Source organism: Nipponia nippon, unplaced genomic scaffold (genome assembly GCF_047370975.1).
Source record: "Nipponia nippon isolate SJK-2023a ecotype South Korea unplaced genomic scaffold, ASM4737097v1 scaffold_4, whole genome shotgun sequence".
Taxonomy (NCBI): Eukaryota; Metazoa; Chordata; class Aves; order Pelecaniformes; family Threskiornithidae; genus Nipponia; species Nipponia nippon.
Window position 1 is genome coordinate 2,579,991 of NW_028262358.1, and position 18,204 is coordinate 2,598,194.

General features: G+C 43.4%; 1 protein-coding gene across 4 annotated transcripts in view; it reads left to right on the top strand.

Moving 5' to 3' along the window:
• Positions 1–18,204, top strand: part of CCDC85A (coiled-coil domain containing 85A) — an 83,242-nt gene that overhangs the window by 46,505 nt on the left and 18,533 nt on the right. For 2 of the 4 annotated variants that reach the window (XM_009476146.2, XM_087777148.1), the window contains exon 4: positions 17,214–17,290. The exons of 1 other annotated variant lie outside the window; for it this stretch is intronic. In XM_009476146.2, coding sequence (XP_009474421.2) covers positions 17,214–17,290 — 77 coding nt within the window. Of the gene's footprint in view, positions 1–17,213; positions 17,291–17,526; positions 17,580–18,204 lie in introns of those variants that run through there. One more of the 4 variants, XM_087777149.1, reaches the window with a different exon arrangement.

Consider the following 18,204-nt stretch of genomic DNA (forward strand, 5'->3'; position numbering starts at 1 on the left):
AACAGTGAGTTCTGCTGGTAGTTTCACTTATATGTGTAAATATTTATACAGAAGTGGGGAAAAATGGTTGGCAGATGAAATTTCTGTATTGATCAAAATGCCAGAGGTTAGATCTGGCTAATGCTTACTATAAATTCATTGTGCACTTGCAGAGCATATACTTTTTTTTTTTTTTTAGCTTTCTATGTGTTATCTGGAGAACTCAGTTATGATAGAAGAGTTGCCGACTTCTGTTTTTGACACTTGACTAGAGTTGTTAAATATCTTATGTGCTAACACAAATATTTTTCATAAAATGGAGTAAAATGTCACTTTTGGCAGTACTGCAACTATTGTTGCAGTAAGTATGGTACTTAACAAATGCGCAGTCATAAGACCCTTCAAGAAAAAACACTTTAAACTTTTAAAAACGTATTTATTTTACAGTTCTGAAATGTACTTAGTTGCCAGCTGAAGAAAGAGACTGGTTAGGTGGCACTGGCAGTGGATATTATTTGGGCTTTGCCAAGAGCTAGTAGAGAAAAGTAGGAATTGATGTTGCACAGTAAGTGTTTCTGAAACAAAATTGGCTATTGCCAACATCTAACATGTTCACTGGCAAATGCTTTGGTGCTGCTCAAGGGATTGTAGACTTTCTTTGGGGGTAATGGATGGCTTGAAGAAAACTGTCCAGAAAAAAAATCACTTCTTTTCAAGTTTACAGGGAATTCTTTACCAGAATATAAGAATCATTGTGTTCATGTGAAGAATAAGGCAGTAAAGATAAGGTGATTTTTTGAAAATAAGTTTACTGGTTTATGACTTACTTCCTTTGATTTTACTTTTCCAAACAGGTCTGCATTCCCCCGACTTCCACAATAAGAGATTTGTCTCACTTGTTAGTTCAAATGGAGGTCAAGTTTCCTTTCTCCCACTCTGCCTCCCTCTCTTTCTCTTTTCCATTCTGAAAGCTTCAAGTGGAAGTGTGAGTCTATCCTGTAATCTTTTTCTAACCAAAAGATCCAATCCTTCTGAGCCCTGACCCTTTAATCCTGTAGTCTTCTAAGACAGAGCAATGACTTGCATGTTCGTGCTTAGCACAAGTATAAGCATTTTCATCAGAATATAAAACATCCTTAGTAAGGGTGGTAATCAACACGCAAATCTGGAAGTTGACAAAAGGCTCTTTTCGTTACTGGTATTTCTCATAAGGAAAGCTGGTGTCTGTGCAGTGACCAGTCCGAAATAAAAGGGTGGTGTTGGATCATTTATTGCCTTGGAGCAGTGCCCTGGTCACAAGATCATCGCTGTATTTGGTGTCCTCAGTGGAAATTTTTGTGTGAGGTCGAAACCAGTCAAAGCTCAGGGACAGATCGGTCTTGATCAGATCAGTGTTGCTGCATGTTGTGCCTCTTCTCCGTTCAGCTGAAAGCGGTGCCCTCAACTGCAACTGCGCTCAGTCATGTTTAGATGACTTCTAGATAACACGCTCGATATTTAGGTGACAGTGATAAATGTTTCATTAAAACGTTGGCCAGGCTCTAATTCTTTTTTACTTATGGACTCCACCGTGGTTACTAAAGCTGTACAGCCGGGTGAGCCTGGTATAACGCTGTTGTTGAATCTTGGGCTTTTCCTTTTTCTCTGGTCATGGGAAGCAGCCCTTGGACTCTCGGGTCCTGGGAGTGTGGGTATTACTGAGAAATCCAGAGTTTGCCTCTTAGACCAATTTGAGTTAGTTTATAGAAAACCGAACCAGGACAGTGATATCAAGAGCACCGTCTGCCTGTCCTAAGAGCAGGTAACAATTCCCTTTGTGGGGAATACAGAAAGCAAATCGTTCTGCCCATCTCCAGTATCAAATGCCAGCTTGGCGCTCTGTTCAGTAAAGTTAACCCTTCATAGCATCCTTGTATCATTTACTAAAGGCAGTACTTCATTCAAACCAGAAAAGGCCCATGGCCTTTTAATAACCCCCTCTAGTCACCACACGTATTCTGCGACCGTAGCACTTTTTTTGCTGTCCTATACAGTGTAAATTGTTCCTGCGTGCTGTCTGTGGAGCCAGGCCTCTGGTCGTGATATAACAAATACTCTCAGCAAAACTCAGCCAACTATGTCGGCTGCCCCTGCAAGCATTCCCTTAACAAAGAGTGAAAATGAAACCTAGGAATATTGTGAGTCATTGAAGTGGAATGGCTTTATCCACAGACCTGCGTGTAACAAGCAGGTGTGGGAACAGGAGGAGATGGAGGTGGAAAAAATGTCAACTCACTAGCACTTTCCAGCCTATGAGGTGGTTTAGAGATGTGTTAAGAGCCTTTTTTTAATTCTGCTTGTTTGTAACAGTGGGACAAAAAAAAAAAAAAAAAAACAACAACCCAAACCCCAGCAAACAAAGCAGGCAGTTCCCATTACTACCCTTCTAGCTCCATTTGCAGCCCGAGTGCTTTGGTCTACCGAATTCTGTTTGTCTGATGAGGAAATGATGGAACTTGCCACTTCGCTGGAAGAGCTCAGTTCCCGCCAGCGTTGGATCCTGAGTGCTCAAGAAAAGGTTATCTCAGCTGTCTGAGAAAATGCCGTTTTCCTTGGAAAGTGCAGGCTGGCCCGGCGGTGCTGGCGGCTGTCAGCAGAGAGGCGTGGAGCCTTTAGCGGCTGCTCTGCCTGATAATTCTGCTGCTGCTGCTGTTGTTGCGGAGCCTCATTGAAATGTGTTTATGCTACAGGAAAGGCAAGCTTATAATTTTCCTGAGCTTCTGGCACATTTCCAGGAAGAAGTTGTTTTGTGTGTCAGCTCTTTCTGGAGTCAGTAGGTTGTAATTGCTGCTATTCGAAGAATGGGAGGAAAGGAGATTCCTCCAGTCCTGTCCTTTGAGATTTTTCTTTTAGTCTTCGTTAAGGCTGGGAGTTTCTGTTGAGCTTGCGAGCAGCGGTCTGTTGCAAAACCTTGCCTTCTCCACGGCCAGTGGCACAAGCCCTACACAAAGCCTGCTCCTGAACTGTGAGCCCCGGTTTCTGCCAGAGAGGAGCTAAGGACAGCTCTCTGGTAAACGCCGGTGGAGGCCAGATAGTCGTTACCATCTAGGAAATACCAGCGGGTTGCTGGGGGTCATCTTCTGGGTAAGATTTCTCACTGTATTTAGAGACTTGGGTAACACTTACCTGTAGCATGACAAATCCAGATCTTGGTGCTACGGCACCTATGCTGGTACCCCTGTAGAAGCAGGTGGATGGAGGAAGCACCGCGGGATGTCCTCCGGCGGGTGGTTTGCTAGCTGGGGTGGACAGGTTTCCTTCTCATGTGCAATGTGATGTAAATGAAGTGACGGAGGGTAAGTGATACTGGTTTTCTCCTGCTGTTTCCGTAGGGGAACGCGAAAGCAGGGTTGTCCCTATGAATGGCAGGAAGGAATGCAGATGGATTGGAGCTGGTTTTCAGGCTTCACAAAAAACACAGAAATGGAAAATATAACCCTCCTGCCATAAGTTATTACTACAGATCTTATGGTTATATCCTAAGTCACAGGAAAAATGTTCATAAAAACTTTGGTCCAATTGTTTTCCCCGTTTTTGCCAAAATTTTCTATAGAGAAAAAAGCCCACAGACTTCTTTTGACCATATCCACTTCTAGCAGCGAAAAGGAAACCAGGCATTCCTGGAATTATTCTCAAAATTCCTTTGTCTCCGCAGGGCAGGAAGCCAGGCTGCATTGTTTTAATAGCATTTTTCTAGCCTTAAACCTCTGAGGCTGCCTATATTTCTCAATTTTCTTCAGAAGTTTCAGGATGCTGTCTGCATTTTGTTACAGCAGCTACCCTGACAACTCATTTATACACTTATTCTACCTTCCTTGCCCTCAGCACTATAGTATCTGAGCTCATCCCTGTGTAATAAAATAGTAGGTAGTCTGGTTTTGTTGTCTTTTTAACATGAATTGCAGTGGTCATATGTATGTAATATAACCTGATTTGTAATTCCCCCCCGACTGTTTTAGTTGTAGTTTTCCTTCAGTTTGTAGTTATAGTCATGTATGTCTTTTATTGTTCAGAACTCTGGGAATAATTATGTCTTTTTGTCTTCATTCTAGAAAGTCTCAGGAGATAACAGTCCTAGTTTGCAGCTGCTGGGAGAGTAAAATGTTGGTATTTTTTATTTTTCTATAACTTATTATATTTCACAACATTATTATATTTCAGTTTTAGTATTAGTATTAATCAGATAGACATGGTAACTGTGACTGTACCATACCAGCTGCTCAGGAAATGCTCAGCTAAGGAGGAAAAATCTCTCTTCTGTCCTTTTGCCTGCTGAAGAAGCAAAGTTTTTTAGTTCTTGTAATCCTATAAAAAAAAGCTTTCAGAATGTCGCCAGAATGAAATCCTAATAACTCTAAGGCAGGTAGTGAAGAAACAGACTCTCATCTCACACGGACATATGCACACAAACACGTGCAGTGTTGATTTTTGAGGTCTCTCTCGTTATTCTGTGTGCACCGCGTAGCGAAAGAGGGACCTGATGCTGCGTGGGGCAAGAAGGGGACCTGGGGAGGTCGTGCAGCCCCTCTCCTTCTGCCAGGGCAGGACTAGCAATGAACCGCTCTGTATAAATCTCAGCGTAAAGGACATGCTGGTTTCCAACAGCCTTTGTAACCAAAAGCCTTTCTCAATTATTTATATGTTTAGGGAGAGGAAATACGTAAATTGCTTTCCCATTAGTGAAGTAACCAGGAAACAAACAGAGGAGACCTTGTTTAAAATATTTGTTTTGTTCCGATGATGTAGATAAGCAGCTGTGAGAGCTCCCAAGTTTGACTGCTCCTTGAATCATTCTAAGCTTTGTCTGGATATCAAAGCCCCTTGTGCAACTGAACAAAGTACTATATCCCTGCAGACGATTTAAAAACTTGCAGAATTATTGCAAATGGTTTTTTACCATTTTCAGGTTCTAGAGTACTTCCTATATTTGACTGGTTTCATCCCTCTTGAATTAAATGGTGTTTGAAACATAAAAAGGAGAAGGTGCAGGGGCAGCCAACAGCAGCGTGGCATCGTTTCACGTGTTTAAGACGGCTCAGAGTGAGAAGTGCAGATTCAGAAATGGCTTTGCTGGGTGGTTGATGGCAACGTCAGCAACAAGGGTGTACGGGCAGTGCTGCGGAAGACTTACTGTCCTTTGTTTAGGACTGCCTGGAGATATATCTGAATCTTTCTCCTAAATGTTTTGGAAGTGTAGTAAAGTGAAAGCACTTCATTAACCTCTTCGATCTGGGAGATGATCACATCATATTAAAGCCCAAGGGTTAGCTTTACTAATACTGGTAAAAAGCCACATCAGTGGAGGGGCTGCCCGCAGGACAGGCAGGAGCATCCGAAGGGAATTGCCACATCTGCTGTCCTGGGACCTACGCAACCTGTATGGGATCACTGGAGGAATCGGTTATGCTGACTAGTAAGTGGGCAGCTGGTTATTGAACATGCTGACTTAGGAAATCTCGGCTGGTTTTGCTACAAAGACATTGCGGATACACGGCTAGCAGAAAGGGAAGGTGAGCACAAGGGGCCCGGCCATCATTTGCTGGGTCTGGGAGGTATATCATTAGACAGTCGTCAAGTTCATAGCTCGAAAGCAGATAAATGGGTATAGTGCAGCCTATCAGTAATGATATGTGCTGTGCTTTGTTACCTGTCTTTCAGATTACTTGTAAATTATTGTTGTCTTAAGCACCATCCTGTTACTATAATAGCAGCAGTTTATGATTGCAGGGAAATAACTGTGAAAAGGGACTGAGAAACCAGAAAACTGTGTTTGTGTGGTGCGCTCGGTTTCCTCTGAAGCCCTGATAAAACATAGCTTCCCGTGTTTTATGCCTCTTACAAGTGTTATTGTTCTGAATCACTTAATGATGTGGGTTTGCATCTGCATACTCTCACAAAATAAAATGCGGTCTTTGATTAGTTCTAAGGCCCAGCATCAGCAGCAGTATAGGAGCTCGGGTGCCTAAAAATGCAATGTGGCAGGGTTCAGCGTGCAGCACCCGAGTCCCCTCTGCCTGGCAGTCACTGCCCCGGCTGTGGTGCAGAAGCAGTGGCTGCTGAAAGTATCACTGGAGTAATCACATAATCTCAGCATCATATCAGGACCCCAGAGACAGTGGGTCAGATCTCCAGAAATTTAGGAAATAAAGAGGTGAAGCTGGGGCAGGATCCTGCATTAGGTGGGTGTCTGCTCTGCTCTGGTACAGGCATCTCTGTGTCCCCGAGGTCAGGTTTGAGGTATCGAGAAGATGCAGGAGACATCTGCAGACTTTTCCAAAGTGCTGAAGTAGTTTAGTAAGGTGCTGATTTCAGCTGGAGCTGGACATTTAGACTGATTTCTGATCCCCGAGATCCCTCTTGGGGCTTTCCCCTCCCAGGGGTTTTGTCTGGAGACATGGATGGTTTAGCTGAGGAGGAAGGAGCCCAGGCTGTTGTGTTACATGGCCTGACAGACAGACAGACTATTGGAGATGGAGTACCTACTGGCAGGGACATACTCGCACTGACAGATTTTGGCTTAAAAGCCATGTCATTTGAAAACTTCTTTTTATTACTCCATTCCACACTCAGCCCAAAAAAAGTCTTAGAGGAGAGACGGAGGCTATACAGCCTTCTCTGCTGTCGTGTAGCTGCCAGCATGAAATGGATACTTAATTTTTCCTCAGAATTAGGTTCTGTGCTGAGATTGCCGGTGGAGTAATTTTACAAAATGGTCATCTTTCCTGCTTCAAATGTGCCCAGGCTCAGTAGGGACAGGAGGGCGGCGTTACATGATGGCTCTTTAATGGGCTGTGGGAAGCAAGAGGGTGGTTTCAGTCTAGAGGACGTATTTAATCTTGCAACATCTTTTACTATATTTAATAGCCTGTCCTACGTCTTAATCGCTCTGTGTAGAGAAGTTAATCCTAAAACTGCTTTCGTCCTGATAATTTTGAATCTGCACTGTGTTTGCCCACATTAGCCTGTCTTCCTCTGGCAGTTCCCCAGCTTCTGCTCTCGCCTGGTGACGGGAATGCTCCTCACGGGTCATCCGTAGAGATGGATAATTGTATAAATCTCGCTTCTCTTTCCTTCTGAGTCCTGCTGTTTTCATAGTTTTCCCTATTGTGTTTCCCCGTAAATATCCATCCTGTGATAATACACTCAGGATTTTGGGGAGCACATTCTCCCGCTTCTTTTTGGGTGGGCGGAGTGTCCCGGCGGTGCCCTGCTGATGCTCTGCCTCTGGGAGCAGATGCCGTGCTGCTGCCCAGTGCTGATTGCTGCAGGGACCGGCCGCTCGGGCGGATGTCTCGGCCGTGCAGGCAGCCTGCCCCGGGCCAGAGGATGCCTGCGGCCATGTGGAAACGCTGGGTGTTTTGATACCTTTGTTTCTAGAGGGGAGAGGCGTGGGTGTCCGCCCTGCCCTCTCTTTCCACGCAGCGATGCGGTCCAGCCCTCCCGGCGGCGGGAGCTGTGTGTCGCTGCAGGCTCCGTGATGCCTTCCCTTCGAGGGCTACCTGGCATGTCTCGTGCCCGAGGCAGGGGTGTGTAGCTGGCGGGAGGCTGATGGACAGGTCTGAACTTCAAAATTAGGTCTTGTGCTCATTAAAAAGCATGACTCATTATTCCAATAAGAAATTGTATATTGGCAGAGCTTTCAACACAGCTAGTAAGACATTCTTGGAAATGTTTACAGCTCTGGCAATAAACCCAAATAATTTTTTTTCCTTTTTCTTTTCCATTCTATGGTTGAGAATTGAAGTAAGGATTTAAAGCATCACAGAGAAAAATCTCTGCAGTTTATCACTATTTATCAAATACATTTATCTTGTATGTGCATTTGAATAATGATGTCCCTTATCAACTCCTCATCATTCATAAAATACTGGGATATGTTTATTTCATAACCACAACACTGTGAAAAGACTCTGAGGTCTTCTATTACAAATAAAGTGACAACTTACTATAAATACGGTAAATTTCTTCTCTCCTGCATGGATACAGGCCGTGTACTGACTTGGTTTTCTCAATGGAGGATCATAATGTTTCTCGTGGATATCTGCAAGACGTGTGTGAGTGAGATGGCTGGATGTGGGAGAACTTCTGGTGCTTGAGCGCTGATTGAGATCAAATGGCAGAACCATTTAAAATGTCTTATATTTTTACTTTCACGTTTAGTTGGGAAATGACGTAAGAAGTAAGAACATCTGGGTTATTAGTCTCTTAATTTACCTGGTTAATTCCTGTAGCTCGACGTATTTTGGTGTGTTTGTGCAGAACTGATTGCCACTGTAACTTTACTTGGTATTTGGGACGTGTGCTTTAATTCTGAGTTTTAGGTTGCGTGAGCTGCAGGGGCGACTCAGTGTGAAGGTTCTTTGTCTGCGGATACTTGCGGAGCAGGAATAAGAGCTGGTCTAAATTTAGCATCTTGGCATTCGGCTTGCTTTTTTCTTCTCCTTCTTCCTTCTCCTCTCTGACATTGGTTAAGGAATTGATTTCTTCATTTGGTTGAGACAGTTATTATCCTTCCTGTGTTTGCTAAATGTAAATGCTACTCCTTTTGTCCAGCATGCTGAAAGCCTTTCTGCCATCCAAATTTCTGTATCGTGGGAATGGTTTAGAACACTTACAAGTAAGGGAAACCACAAAAAGTTTGAAGAAGTGGTTGTATTAGGGCTGTATAATGCAGTTAAGAAGACGTTTCCCAAACAGTGTTGTAAGTGGTTGGTCGCCTTTTTCCTGATCTTTGACATGACAGGTGTCGATTTGCACATCTAAGTTTAAGAGTGAACGTAAGAGACTCCTGACCCACTCAGCAGCTTCTCCTGTACCCCTGAGACAGCGGAGTCCCACAGATGATGGCTGTATTAAATCCTACTATTTTCTTGGGTTATTATTACGTGATACTTTTCCCCTAAAGACCCGGCGTGCCGGTATTGTTCTGCACGTGGGAGATGCTGTCGCTGCGCTGGCTCTCCGGCAGGGCTTACGCAAGGCTTCGTGCTGCTGTCTGCACGCTGCAGTTCACTGCGGGATGCTTCTATTGCAGGAAACGGAGCGGCGGCAGGATCGAAGTGAGCCAAGGAGCTCGAAACAGAGCCTGAGAGCGTGGTCTTACTGCCCCTCGTGCTTTTGTGGCACTGCCTGCTGCCCAAATGTCTCTTGAAGCTGCGACTGGATGGTTGTCCAGGTTCTCCCAGGTGAGACTACCTCACTGGAGGCCTCTCTGAGCAGGGAGAGGGGTAAGGGGTCAGGAGAGGACTCCCTGACACAACTTGCTGTGTGCTGTGGCCTGCGGCCCGTAGACAGTAGGATGCAGTCTGCTGCTGCGTACTTGCAGTCCGTGGTGACCAGTTTATTTAATGGTGTACGCAGCTACGGGATCCTTTCCAGCCTTTTCCTCTCCATCCAAACTTGCCCCACGTAAACCCAGAATTTGAACTGTTGGTTTCACTCGAACAAGGAGATGCCTTACCAAGGAGGAAGGGTGTGGGTCCGTTGTTCCTCCACATATTCACGTGGCTATCGATCTTTGTTCTGAGTGTTGGCATCTGCGTTGTAGTTGTAGCAAGAAAAAGCGTGTGTGCTGCTGTTCAGTGGCTTAAGTAATGTGAAAGCTTCTATTCCTGCTCTCTCAGGAGCATCATTTGAATTTGGTTTCGAGTCACACAAATAGTGACCCATGAAAAGGGAGTTTACGGATTGGATAACTGCCCCTGAACAAGGCAGTAGATGAGCATAAAAATGATTCATAGGTTTGATCTGATGCAGAATTCCTGGAGATGTAGTTCTCAATTTTGGCCTACATTGCAGACTTCCAAGTGGAAGCCAATGTAATTATTAACCAGAGCCTGCTGTACCAATACTAAAATTCTCAACCAAACTAACCTTTCTACATTATGTTTCTTCAACATCTGATGATTTGAGCCTGAAAAATGTAATTCTACGTAATATGAAAGGTGGCCGTGAGTATCTGTGGGGAGTTGCGGGGATGCTAAGGGACTTTTAGTGCATGTATTTGGCACCCCAGTCAGTTTGACCCTCTGGTCTTCTGCTTTTTGCCTTAATACTGCTTTGCCTAGGGACGGAAGGTCAAAAGCTCTTCTCAGGCTTGTCTTTTCCAGTCTTTCATTTGATTTTGCACAGAAGCCTACCGAACACCTCTCGTCTCCTGCTGCTGCGCTTCAGTCTGGGGGATGTGCCTGCAGCTGGGGGACACTCCTAATGAGCAAATGAGAGCGTGGTGGCACAGGGACAAACCCAAGCAGTTCAGTAAGTGGAGCCAGTAAGGATTTTGCCAATCATGAAACACACAAAATCAATACCAGAACAAGCTAACAGCCAGTGGGAAAGGTTTTAGCAATAGCATAATGGATTTGATTTTCTCAGTTTTCATCAATAACGTGGCAAATGCATTTAGCACAGGCTGAAAGGAGCTAACAGGATATCAAGCAGGCCAGCAAGAAAAGCTTTGCTGTTGTCACCTCTAGCACCAAAAAAACCCAAACAAACCAAGGTTAGCGTTACAGCAGACCATTAGCGTGACGGTGTTATCCAGCTGCTAGCAAGAGTGCTATGGATAGCTTCAGAGAAGCGGGAAACAAAAGCTTACCTCGTCTGACATCTGGTACCATTTTTAGGTACTCCTGTAGTCGAATTCTCTTTCTCTATGAGAGTTTTTCAAACTTTTTTTTAAGCTTTTTTGTAGATTAATTCAACTGGAAATTTTATTGCACCCTAAAGCTAAATATGCAACAAAACCTCCAACAAATGCCAACCTAAATCAATAAAGTTCTTAAGCGGAAGCCAACCCTATATTTTTAGTGGGTTGTGTCACAGGCAGCATTTGGGTGACCTCAGCAGGAGTGAAACCCCCCGGTGCTGCCGCGGCAGAGCGATGCCTGCGCCTCGCCACCGGGAAGCGTGTGCACGGCAGCCTGGGCAGCCCAGACCCGCTCACTACAGCTGCATAATCCGCAGCGTCAAAGCGGCACTTAAGTCCAGACAAATGCAAACACATCGGCAATCCGAGTCAGACAGCATTGATGAATCATTACAGGCATGGCGAGGGCTGCCTCAAGACAATGAGAAGTATTTTTTCTTATAATAAATAGATAATTTGTGATTAAAAGCTGCTGCAACTGAGAAAACACTATTTTTATATGAAATCTATGTAAAAATGTCTGATTACAGAAATAACGTAATTAGCACATGTCTGTGTGGAACGTGTGCTGAAAAGGGGCAATGTGGCACATATTGCCTGAGAAATTAAGTGGCAGGGTAACGTTGCGTTCTGGATGTTTAAATTAGCATATGTAAGCTTTTCCCTTTGCTAGGATTCAGTTTTGAGATACTTGGTGAACTAGCTAAGCTTAGTTAATTACATTTTTAATTACAAGGAGAAGTCAAGAAGTGCTGAATCTGTAATCACAAGAAATCTCAGCTTGGGGTGGGAGAATTTCAGACAACAGCAATATTGAGAAACGGAAACCCTGTCTTCATGCTAATGCTACGGTGTTCGCTGTCCCAAAACTTCCCGAGAGTATGTTGTGCCTTAGTGGTAAACAGCTCCTAAACATTCTGGTGAGCTTAATACAATTTTGCCTTAGGCAAACGTCTTTCTGTCTGCATGATAGCACTAATCCTAATGTCGCCGTGTTACAGGGGAATTTGGCTGCACTCTAATAAGAAGTTCTCCAGCACTTATTCAATAGGAGCGTTATGTAAGATGTGCAACCATAACAGAAAATTATAGAAGACAGGGCTAAAAATGACCTTCGGAGGTCGTCTAATCCTGCCGCAGGGAGGCTGGACGCTGCCAGGGTAAACACTGAGCAGCTTCGCCAGTGTAGAGATGCAGGTGGTGTAAAGTTGTGTTAGCGTAAATCCAACAGTGTGATTTTATTTTTTTTTTTTTTCCTTATGTTCAAACAATGTAGCTGAAAGGGGATGGTAATAACATGTTTTAGTCATGAATATTAGTATTGAAGTAATTAAATCAGATGACTGGGAATTATAGGACAGGGAGATACTTTGCGTGTCATTGAATCTGCTCCCCAGTTAGCACAGAAACCCTTTCATAAACGTATAGAGCTGTCAGTTAATTACAGGAGGCTTTAAAGCAGCCCTTGCACAGCCTTGTTTTTCATCTTCCATTTATTGAAAGATTATTTAGTTTTCATCGTGGGATGCTGGGTGTGGATTTGAATGACCCAAATCCGATTTGATACGCAATCATTATATACCTGCCAACACGGTGCAGGAGGAGCAGCGTAACAAATGGCTTTCCCCGTTGAAGTTGAATATACCTTAACCGAACCTTCAGTGCCATACATCAAAGTATCACTGTACATAACGTGCTAAATTCTTTGCTGATGTAAATTGTTGGCAGTTTCTCTCATTTATACCATAAGTGTTTAAAATACGAGTATTGGGATGTGACAGCTCTCCAGATTCTGGTGACCTCCTTTAGGAACATGAATACCAAATAGAGCTGAGCCAGTGGAAGCAAAAAATGTTGATGTTAACAGAACCGAGGTGGTGTTTGCATTATGATGAAATTGTGTTTTTCCGTTTTCTGGCCGTGAGGATGTAAGGACCGGCTGCTGCTGCTTCAGAGCAGCCTTCTGTCCAGCGTAGCATCTTCTCTTCGTGCTGGCCGTAAGTTAATGGCTAGGGATCAAGGCAAACAGTGTTACTCTCTTCTCCTGATACCTCCAGCCTTCTAAGTATTTTCAGCTTGGAGGATTTTGCTCTGCTTCCTCCGAGATGTCTGCTTCGCTCATCCACTGTATTACCAGTTTTCTCCCAGGTTAAAAGATTCTGTACAATTTTTTTAACTTCCGTGAAGCAAGTAGCATCTTTTGCATTGATGGGTTCATCCTTTAAAGGTAGTCAAAAGGAGGTCTGTGGAATCCCCGTGCTTAGTTTTTGCAGACAACTATTATAATTTGGAATCAGTGTTTTGTTTTTTAAATGCAGACAAATGCAATTTTAGTCATTGAGTTAAAGCACTTCTTGTGCATTACTTTCTGAGTTTATATCAGTACTCGATGTGTTGCATCTCCTACTCTTTCTTTACCTGAAATACTCCTCTGGTCATTAGATAAAATCTCTTCCACCTGCCATATTGTGCTTGTTACTCAAGCTCATTTGAGCAAGTAGGAGTGTAGGTTTAACCCTTGAGTTTTTGCTTTCTGTGGGGTTCTGATCTGTTTGCTTTGCAGGGAGCTAATAGGTGGGTAGAAGACCTCAGTCTTTAAGAAGTTCTCTGGTGTGATCCCACAGTTGCCTGTCAGTTGTAACCCTCCAGTCTCTGCCAAAAAACAAACCCAGAAAAAAAAGGGAAGTATCAGAATTTAACGTGACATCCTCAACCATTCTAAAATAGCAGAGGATAATCTAGCTTAAAGAACATTATGAATTACTTGGTAGACTGAGATAAGGCGCAGTGACACAAATATGGATAAAGCCAAGGCACAAATATGCCTTTGGCAGCAACGTAAGCGCCTGATAAAGTTTGACATAACCCCAGAATATCTACTAGCTTCAAGAGTGTGGATGTCAAAATAAAAAGAGATCAGCTACGTAAATATTGGTGTTCTCTAATAGCATGTTAGAGTGACGGATGTGGAGAAAGGGTGGATTGTCACTGAGTTTCCCTAAAAGCAAGACATTAATGTGTCTCTAATAATTTGGAAAAGAATTTTAGTTTCAGCCCTGGAATGAAGCACCACGTGGTGATCATATTTTCAATGGTGCTAAGAGCACGGGAAGCTCAAATAGGGAAGCTCATTTGGTAGGAATCCATTCCTGAAAATGGGAATTGTTCAAAATTGTTGCTCCCATAGAAGTGCCTAGCGAAGGAAGACGGGAAGGAGCGGAAATAACCGTAACCAAGAAGCCCCCAGGTGATGAAACTGGTAGTTTGGCTACTGCAGTGTCACGTCTCTGTGGTCAGATCTTGTTTAGATGCGGGCCTGAATTGATTGTTTGTTTTTATTTGAGCATGCGTTTGATCTCAAAATAGTTAACAGTTCCTGAGCTATTACCCAGAACATAGTAGTTGAGCTTTTATGGCGTTAATACAGATGCTGTTTTTCCCTGGTTGTGTTCTGAGCAGAGGAAGCTCGGCAGATTTGTGTTTGGAAGTTTATCTGTAAGCAGTCCACAACTCAAGTTTAAGATTCTGCAAATAAGGGAGGGCTTTTCTGTGTACTTGCAGCTCTGTGAAAATGAGCAATGTTAGATAAATCTGTTTGGGGAAGGATAAAACACAAAAGGGGTTTATGACTAATGGCATCAGCTGAGGATCATCTTGTTTGCGCAGGTTATGTTTCAGAGCAGTGGTTGCCTGACACTGTAGCACCTTATTAAATGCTTTATTATAAGACAACAGTAATGTTATGGAAGCGATGCAAAGTTTCTGTACGGCTTTCCCTTTGGGAGACATCTGTTTTCAGCTCAGATACTGAAGCTGAAGCAGTACTTTCATAAGTTTATTCTCCTTCAGTTTTAAATTGCTTAATTGCCTTGTGAAAATTTGCTTGGAATGACAATGGGGTGGTATCAGGTACCCGGTTTTGGGGTGGCAATTTTAAGATTTGCTCTTTATTTGGAGCTCTTTACTGGTCTCCAGGCTGATTAAGACTAGATGGCTCATATAGTCCTTCTCGTAAATACTTTTAAGATGCTACTTTTTTTTTTTTTTTTTTTTTTAAGGTTTGCTATTGGTGTCGCTGGTGACAGTGTTTCACTTTGTGTATTTTCAATTCCTCCGTCTCTTATGTCCTTGACTGGCTTTTCTGCTCATTTTTTTCCTCTAAGCTCATAGCGTCACAGCATAAATATATTAACAGATACTGAAATATATATGCATCTAGTCTATGTGTCAAAAAGACTCGCATAAATAAGGATTTGCTAGATCAAGCCTTTGGTAGATGACCTAATTTTCCATTTTAATCAGATTACAAAGGGAGATTTAAATAAATGTTTCACGCTTTAGAAGGGTTAACAGGCGCGGAGATTTCAGACCAAATCCTCAGCTGATATGAACTGGCATTGGGAAGTTGTGAACTGACAGCAGAGTTGTGTGATTCGAAGCAGCAGAGATCTCAGCTCTGGACTCCCAACATGCAAGAGAAGAAATAGAACTGAGAGGCAAACTTTGCCTGAGGAGCTAATGCAAATGGTAAACCAGAAGATTACAAGAGACCCAGAGTTGAAGAGAAGCCAGAAGGGAGCTTGCATGAAGTGGGCTGGTGGGCACAGCTGGGAAGTCAGACTTGAGCATGAAGTCAGAGCCCGAGCTAACATGGCAGTGGACTTGTAACCAGTCAATTTAGAGATGACTAGTGCCAAAGAAAGCGCCTGCTTCAGTCCCTCCAAAAAGGTGGCTCCACATAAACCGTCTTATGTAGAAAACAACAAAGAGAAGAGATGAGATGTGCTGGGAGCTATTGCCTGTGGTAATGGCCGTGACGGTGAGGGAGCTTCTGCGGCTCCTCCCAGAAGTGCTGCTGCTGGGAAGGAAGCTGATTTGAGGGGAGGGACCCTGTCGTATATAGTTAATTGAATAAGCTGTTCATCTTCTAAGTGCCCATTTGAGCTAGGCTTAGCGGCTCTCCGGAGATGCACCCATCACTAGCTATGAAAATCCTTATGCAGCAGAGCATGCAGAACCTCAGATTACCCCTTTCCCTTTTATTGTACAATGCTATTTTTAATCCGGTGCCTTGCTGTGTATTAATCATTTTTGACAAATTACTTCACATTGTGTAAATTCCCATGCACTATCTGTGCGTGCATATTTTAGCCTGTTGCAGTCTCATAAGAGCAGTAAGTGACACCTCATTTCCCATCACCTTTATTTTATGGGCAGGCTGGCACGGTGATTAGGAATCGGAGGAAACTGGTGCACAAATTCATCTGTCAATTTAAACCAGTGAGCAGCTCTGTTGTCAATGCAGCTTTGCAGGGTTGTATCAACTGACAGTACTGCCCCGATACCCATGGACTCTGTACAATTAATCATCAGAGAGGTAATTGTACTATTAGATGGTAGTATGAGTACAAATATGTTACTGGAATTGACATCTTGGAGAAAGCCGAGTGGATCGTTGAGTCAGGAGTGAGTACATGGAGGACTTCCATCTACGTACAAGGAGGTACAAGAGTCACAGCAGCGTTTCTGGACTGAGAAGATATCTTTTCTCTTACAGTCAAGTGCTGCTTTCCCAGGCATGTATTTCTCTTAGACGCAGGACTTTAATAGCAGAAATTCTGTGCGACCCAAGAAATGTGTGATAAGAAAGCTCTCGGATGCTTTTGGGGATGGCTCATGGATCTACTTTTCTTACATAAAGTTCTAGGGAACAGAGCAGACGGGGAATGACTCATAGTCTCCATAATCAACCAAATTATCTTATGAAGGTCAGTGAGGTTACCTGTGAATAGAACAGGCAGGATTTTGCTCTTCAGCCAAGCCCGCACAGCAAAGCAGGGCTGTGAGAGCATGTCCTAGTGTGGTACTGCCCTGGCGTGCGCGGGGTGAGGAGCGCTCGCTGTGATGAGCCGCCCTGTGCCCCAGGCTGTCGTGCTATCAGCCAGGCTCCAAACCCTCTCAGGGCCTTGGGGACACACATCTGGTTCCTAGCACAGGCTCAAGCCGATTCCTAGCAGAGGCTGAGGCTTGAGCCCCCGTGCCAGCAAGCTGCTGTATTCCCTGCCGTCGAGGTCACGGCTTGCGGGGGGAGGCTGTGTGTGCACCACCGGACCTCCACGGTGGAGGGGCCTCTCCTGCGTCTTCCTGCAGAAGACTCTCTTCTCTTTCTGGGCTTTCAGTGGTGACTTGGTGGGATAACGCATTACGCTCGTGGAGTATTTCCAAAATACAGTACAACCTCACAGAACTTGGGGGATGGGTTGGAGGAACTCAAGTCTGGGTTGCCTTTCTCTAAGATACCTTGTGTCTGAGAAGGGAGCACCTTAAAGCACCACAGTTTAGAATCACAAGCAACAAGGAATTGGATTAATTCTAGTATCAGCATTATTTGTACTGCCCTTGAGAGTAGCAGAGCTGAATGTTTAATGGACGTTTGAGAGAGGCAGTCTGCTGTGAGTACAAGTCGGAATGTGGCACAGGCTCTGACACTAGTATACACAAGCAGATCTCTGTGGATAATATGAGTTTTTTTCTTTTTGATTTTTAGAATCAACCTTGTCCTATGTTAGGCAGCTGGAGGCAAGAGTAAGACAGCTGGAGGAGGAAAATCGCATGCTGCCCCAGGTGGGTGACTTCTGTTGGTGGGAACAGTAGCCAGCAGCTAGACAGCAACGCTCCAGTCTTCGTGCTTGAGATAAAACCAGTATTACTTGACATTTGACGTTACTGCATTTGAATGCTCAGGCTGCTTATTCGGATAATCAAAGGCACTCTCATCTGTTTGTTCATCTTGCTCGTGATTGAGTGGGGTATTTATTTAAGATTATGACAATGCTTTCATTAATTTTTCTCCTTTGCAGGTGTTGATACCTTGCTAAGAAAAATTCACTGGAAGCTGCTACTTACAGTTAATTAATTTAAGGGTTGAAAATCACAGTGAACTGACCCTTTACATTCTGGTTTTATTCCAAGAGCTTCTTGCTATTAAAATATCAAGTACTTTTTATAGTCAACCAAAATATTTTGCTTTAAAATGCAAATGTTTTAAGTAATAATAATTGGGTTATATTATTTTTAATATTTTGAGGAATATATTAGCTATGTAAATGCAAGACTGAAATTAAATTGAATGAATAAGCACATATGAAGTTGAAGGTTTTCCCAATATGGTTTTAAGAATGAAAAATTCATTAAGAATGAGTCAAAGACACTTGTATTTTTTTATGTATACACATACAAACCAGTGCATATTTCTATTATATTTTGTTAAGTAATCCTTAGGAAAATCCATAAAGTCTCCAAATGAAGTTGCCCACTGGAAGAAAAAAGAAGTCGCATATTGTTTAAATCAAATACTAGTTTAAAGGAAGACATTGGTCTGAAGAAGAAAAGTGCTTTTTATTGAACATAGTACTGTTATTTGAATGTAAAATCCAAGATAGCGGTGAAATGTAGTAAGAAGTAAAATCCACTGGCTCCAATTTATTCGTTTCTATAAGCCAAGATTAGCTAGAAGATCTCAGGCCCAGGTTAACAAT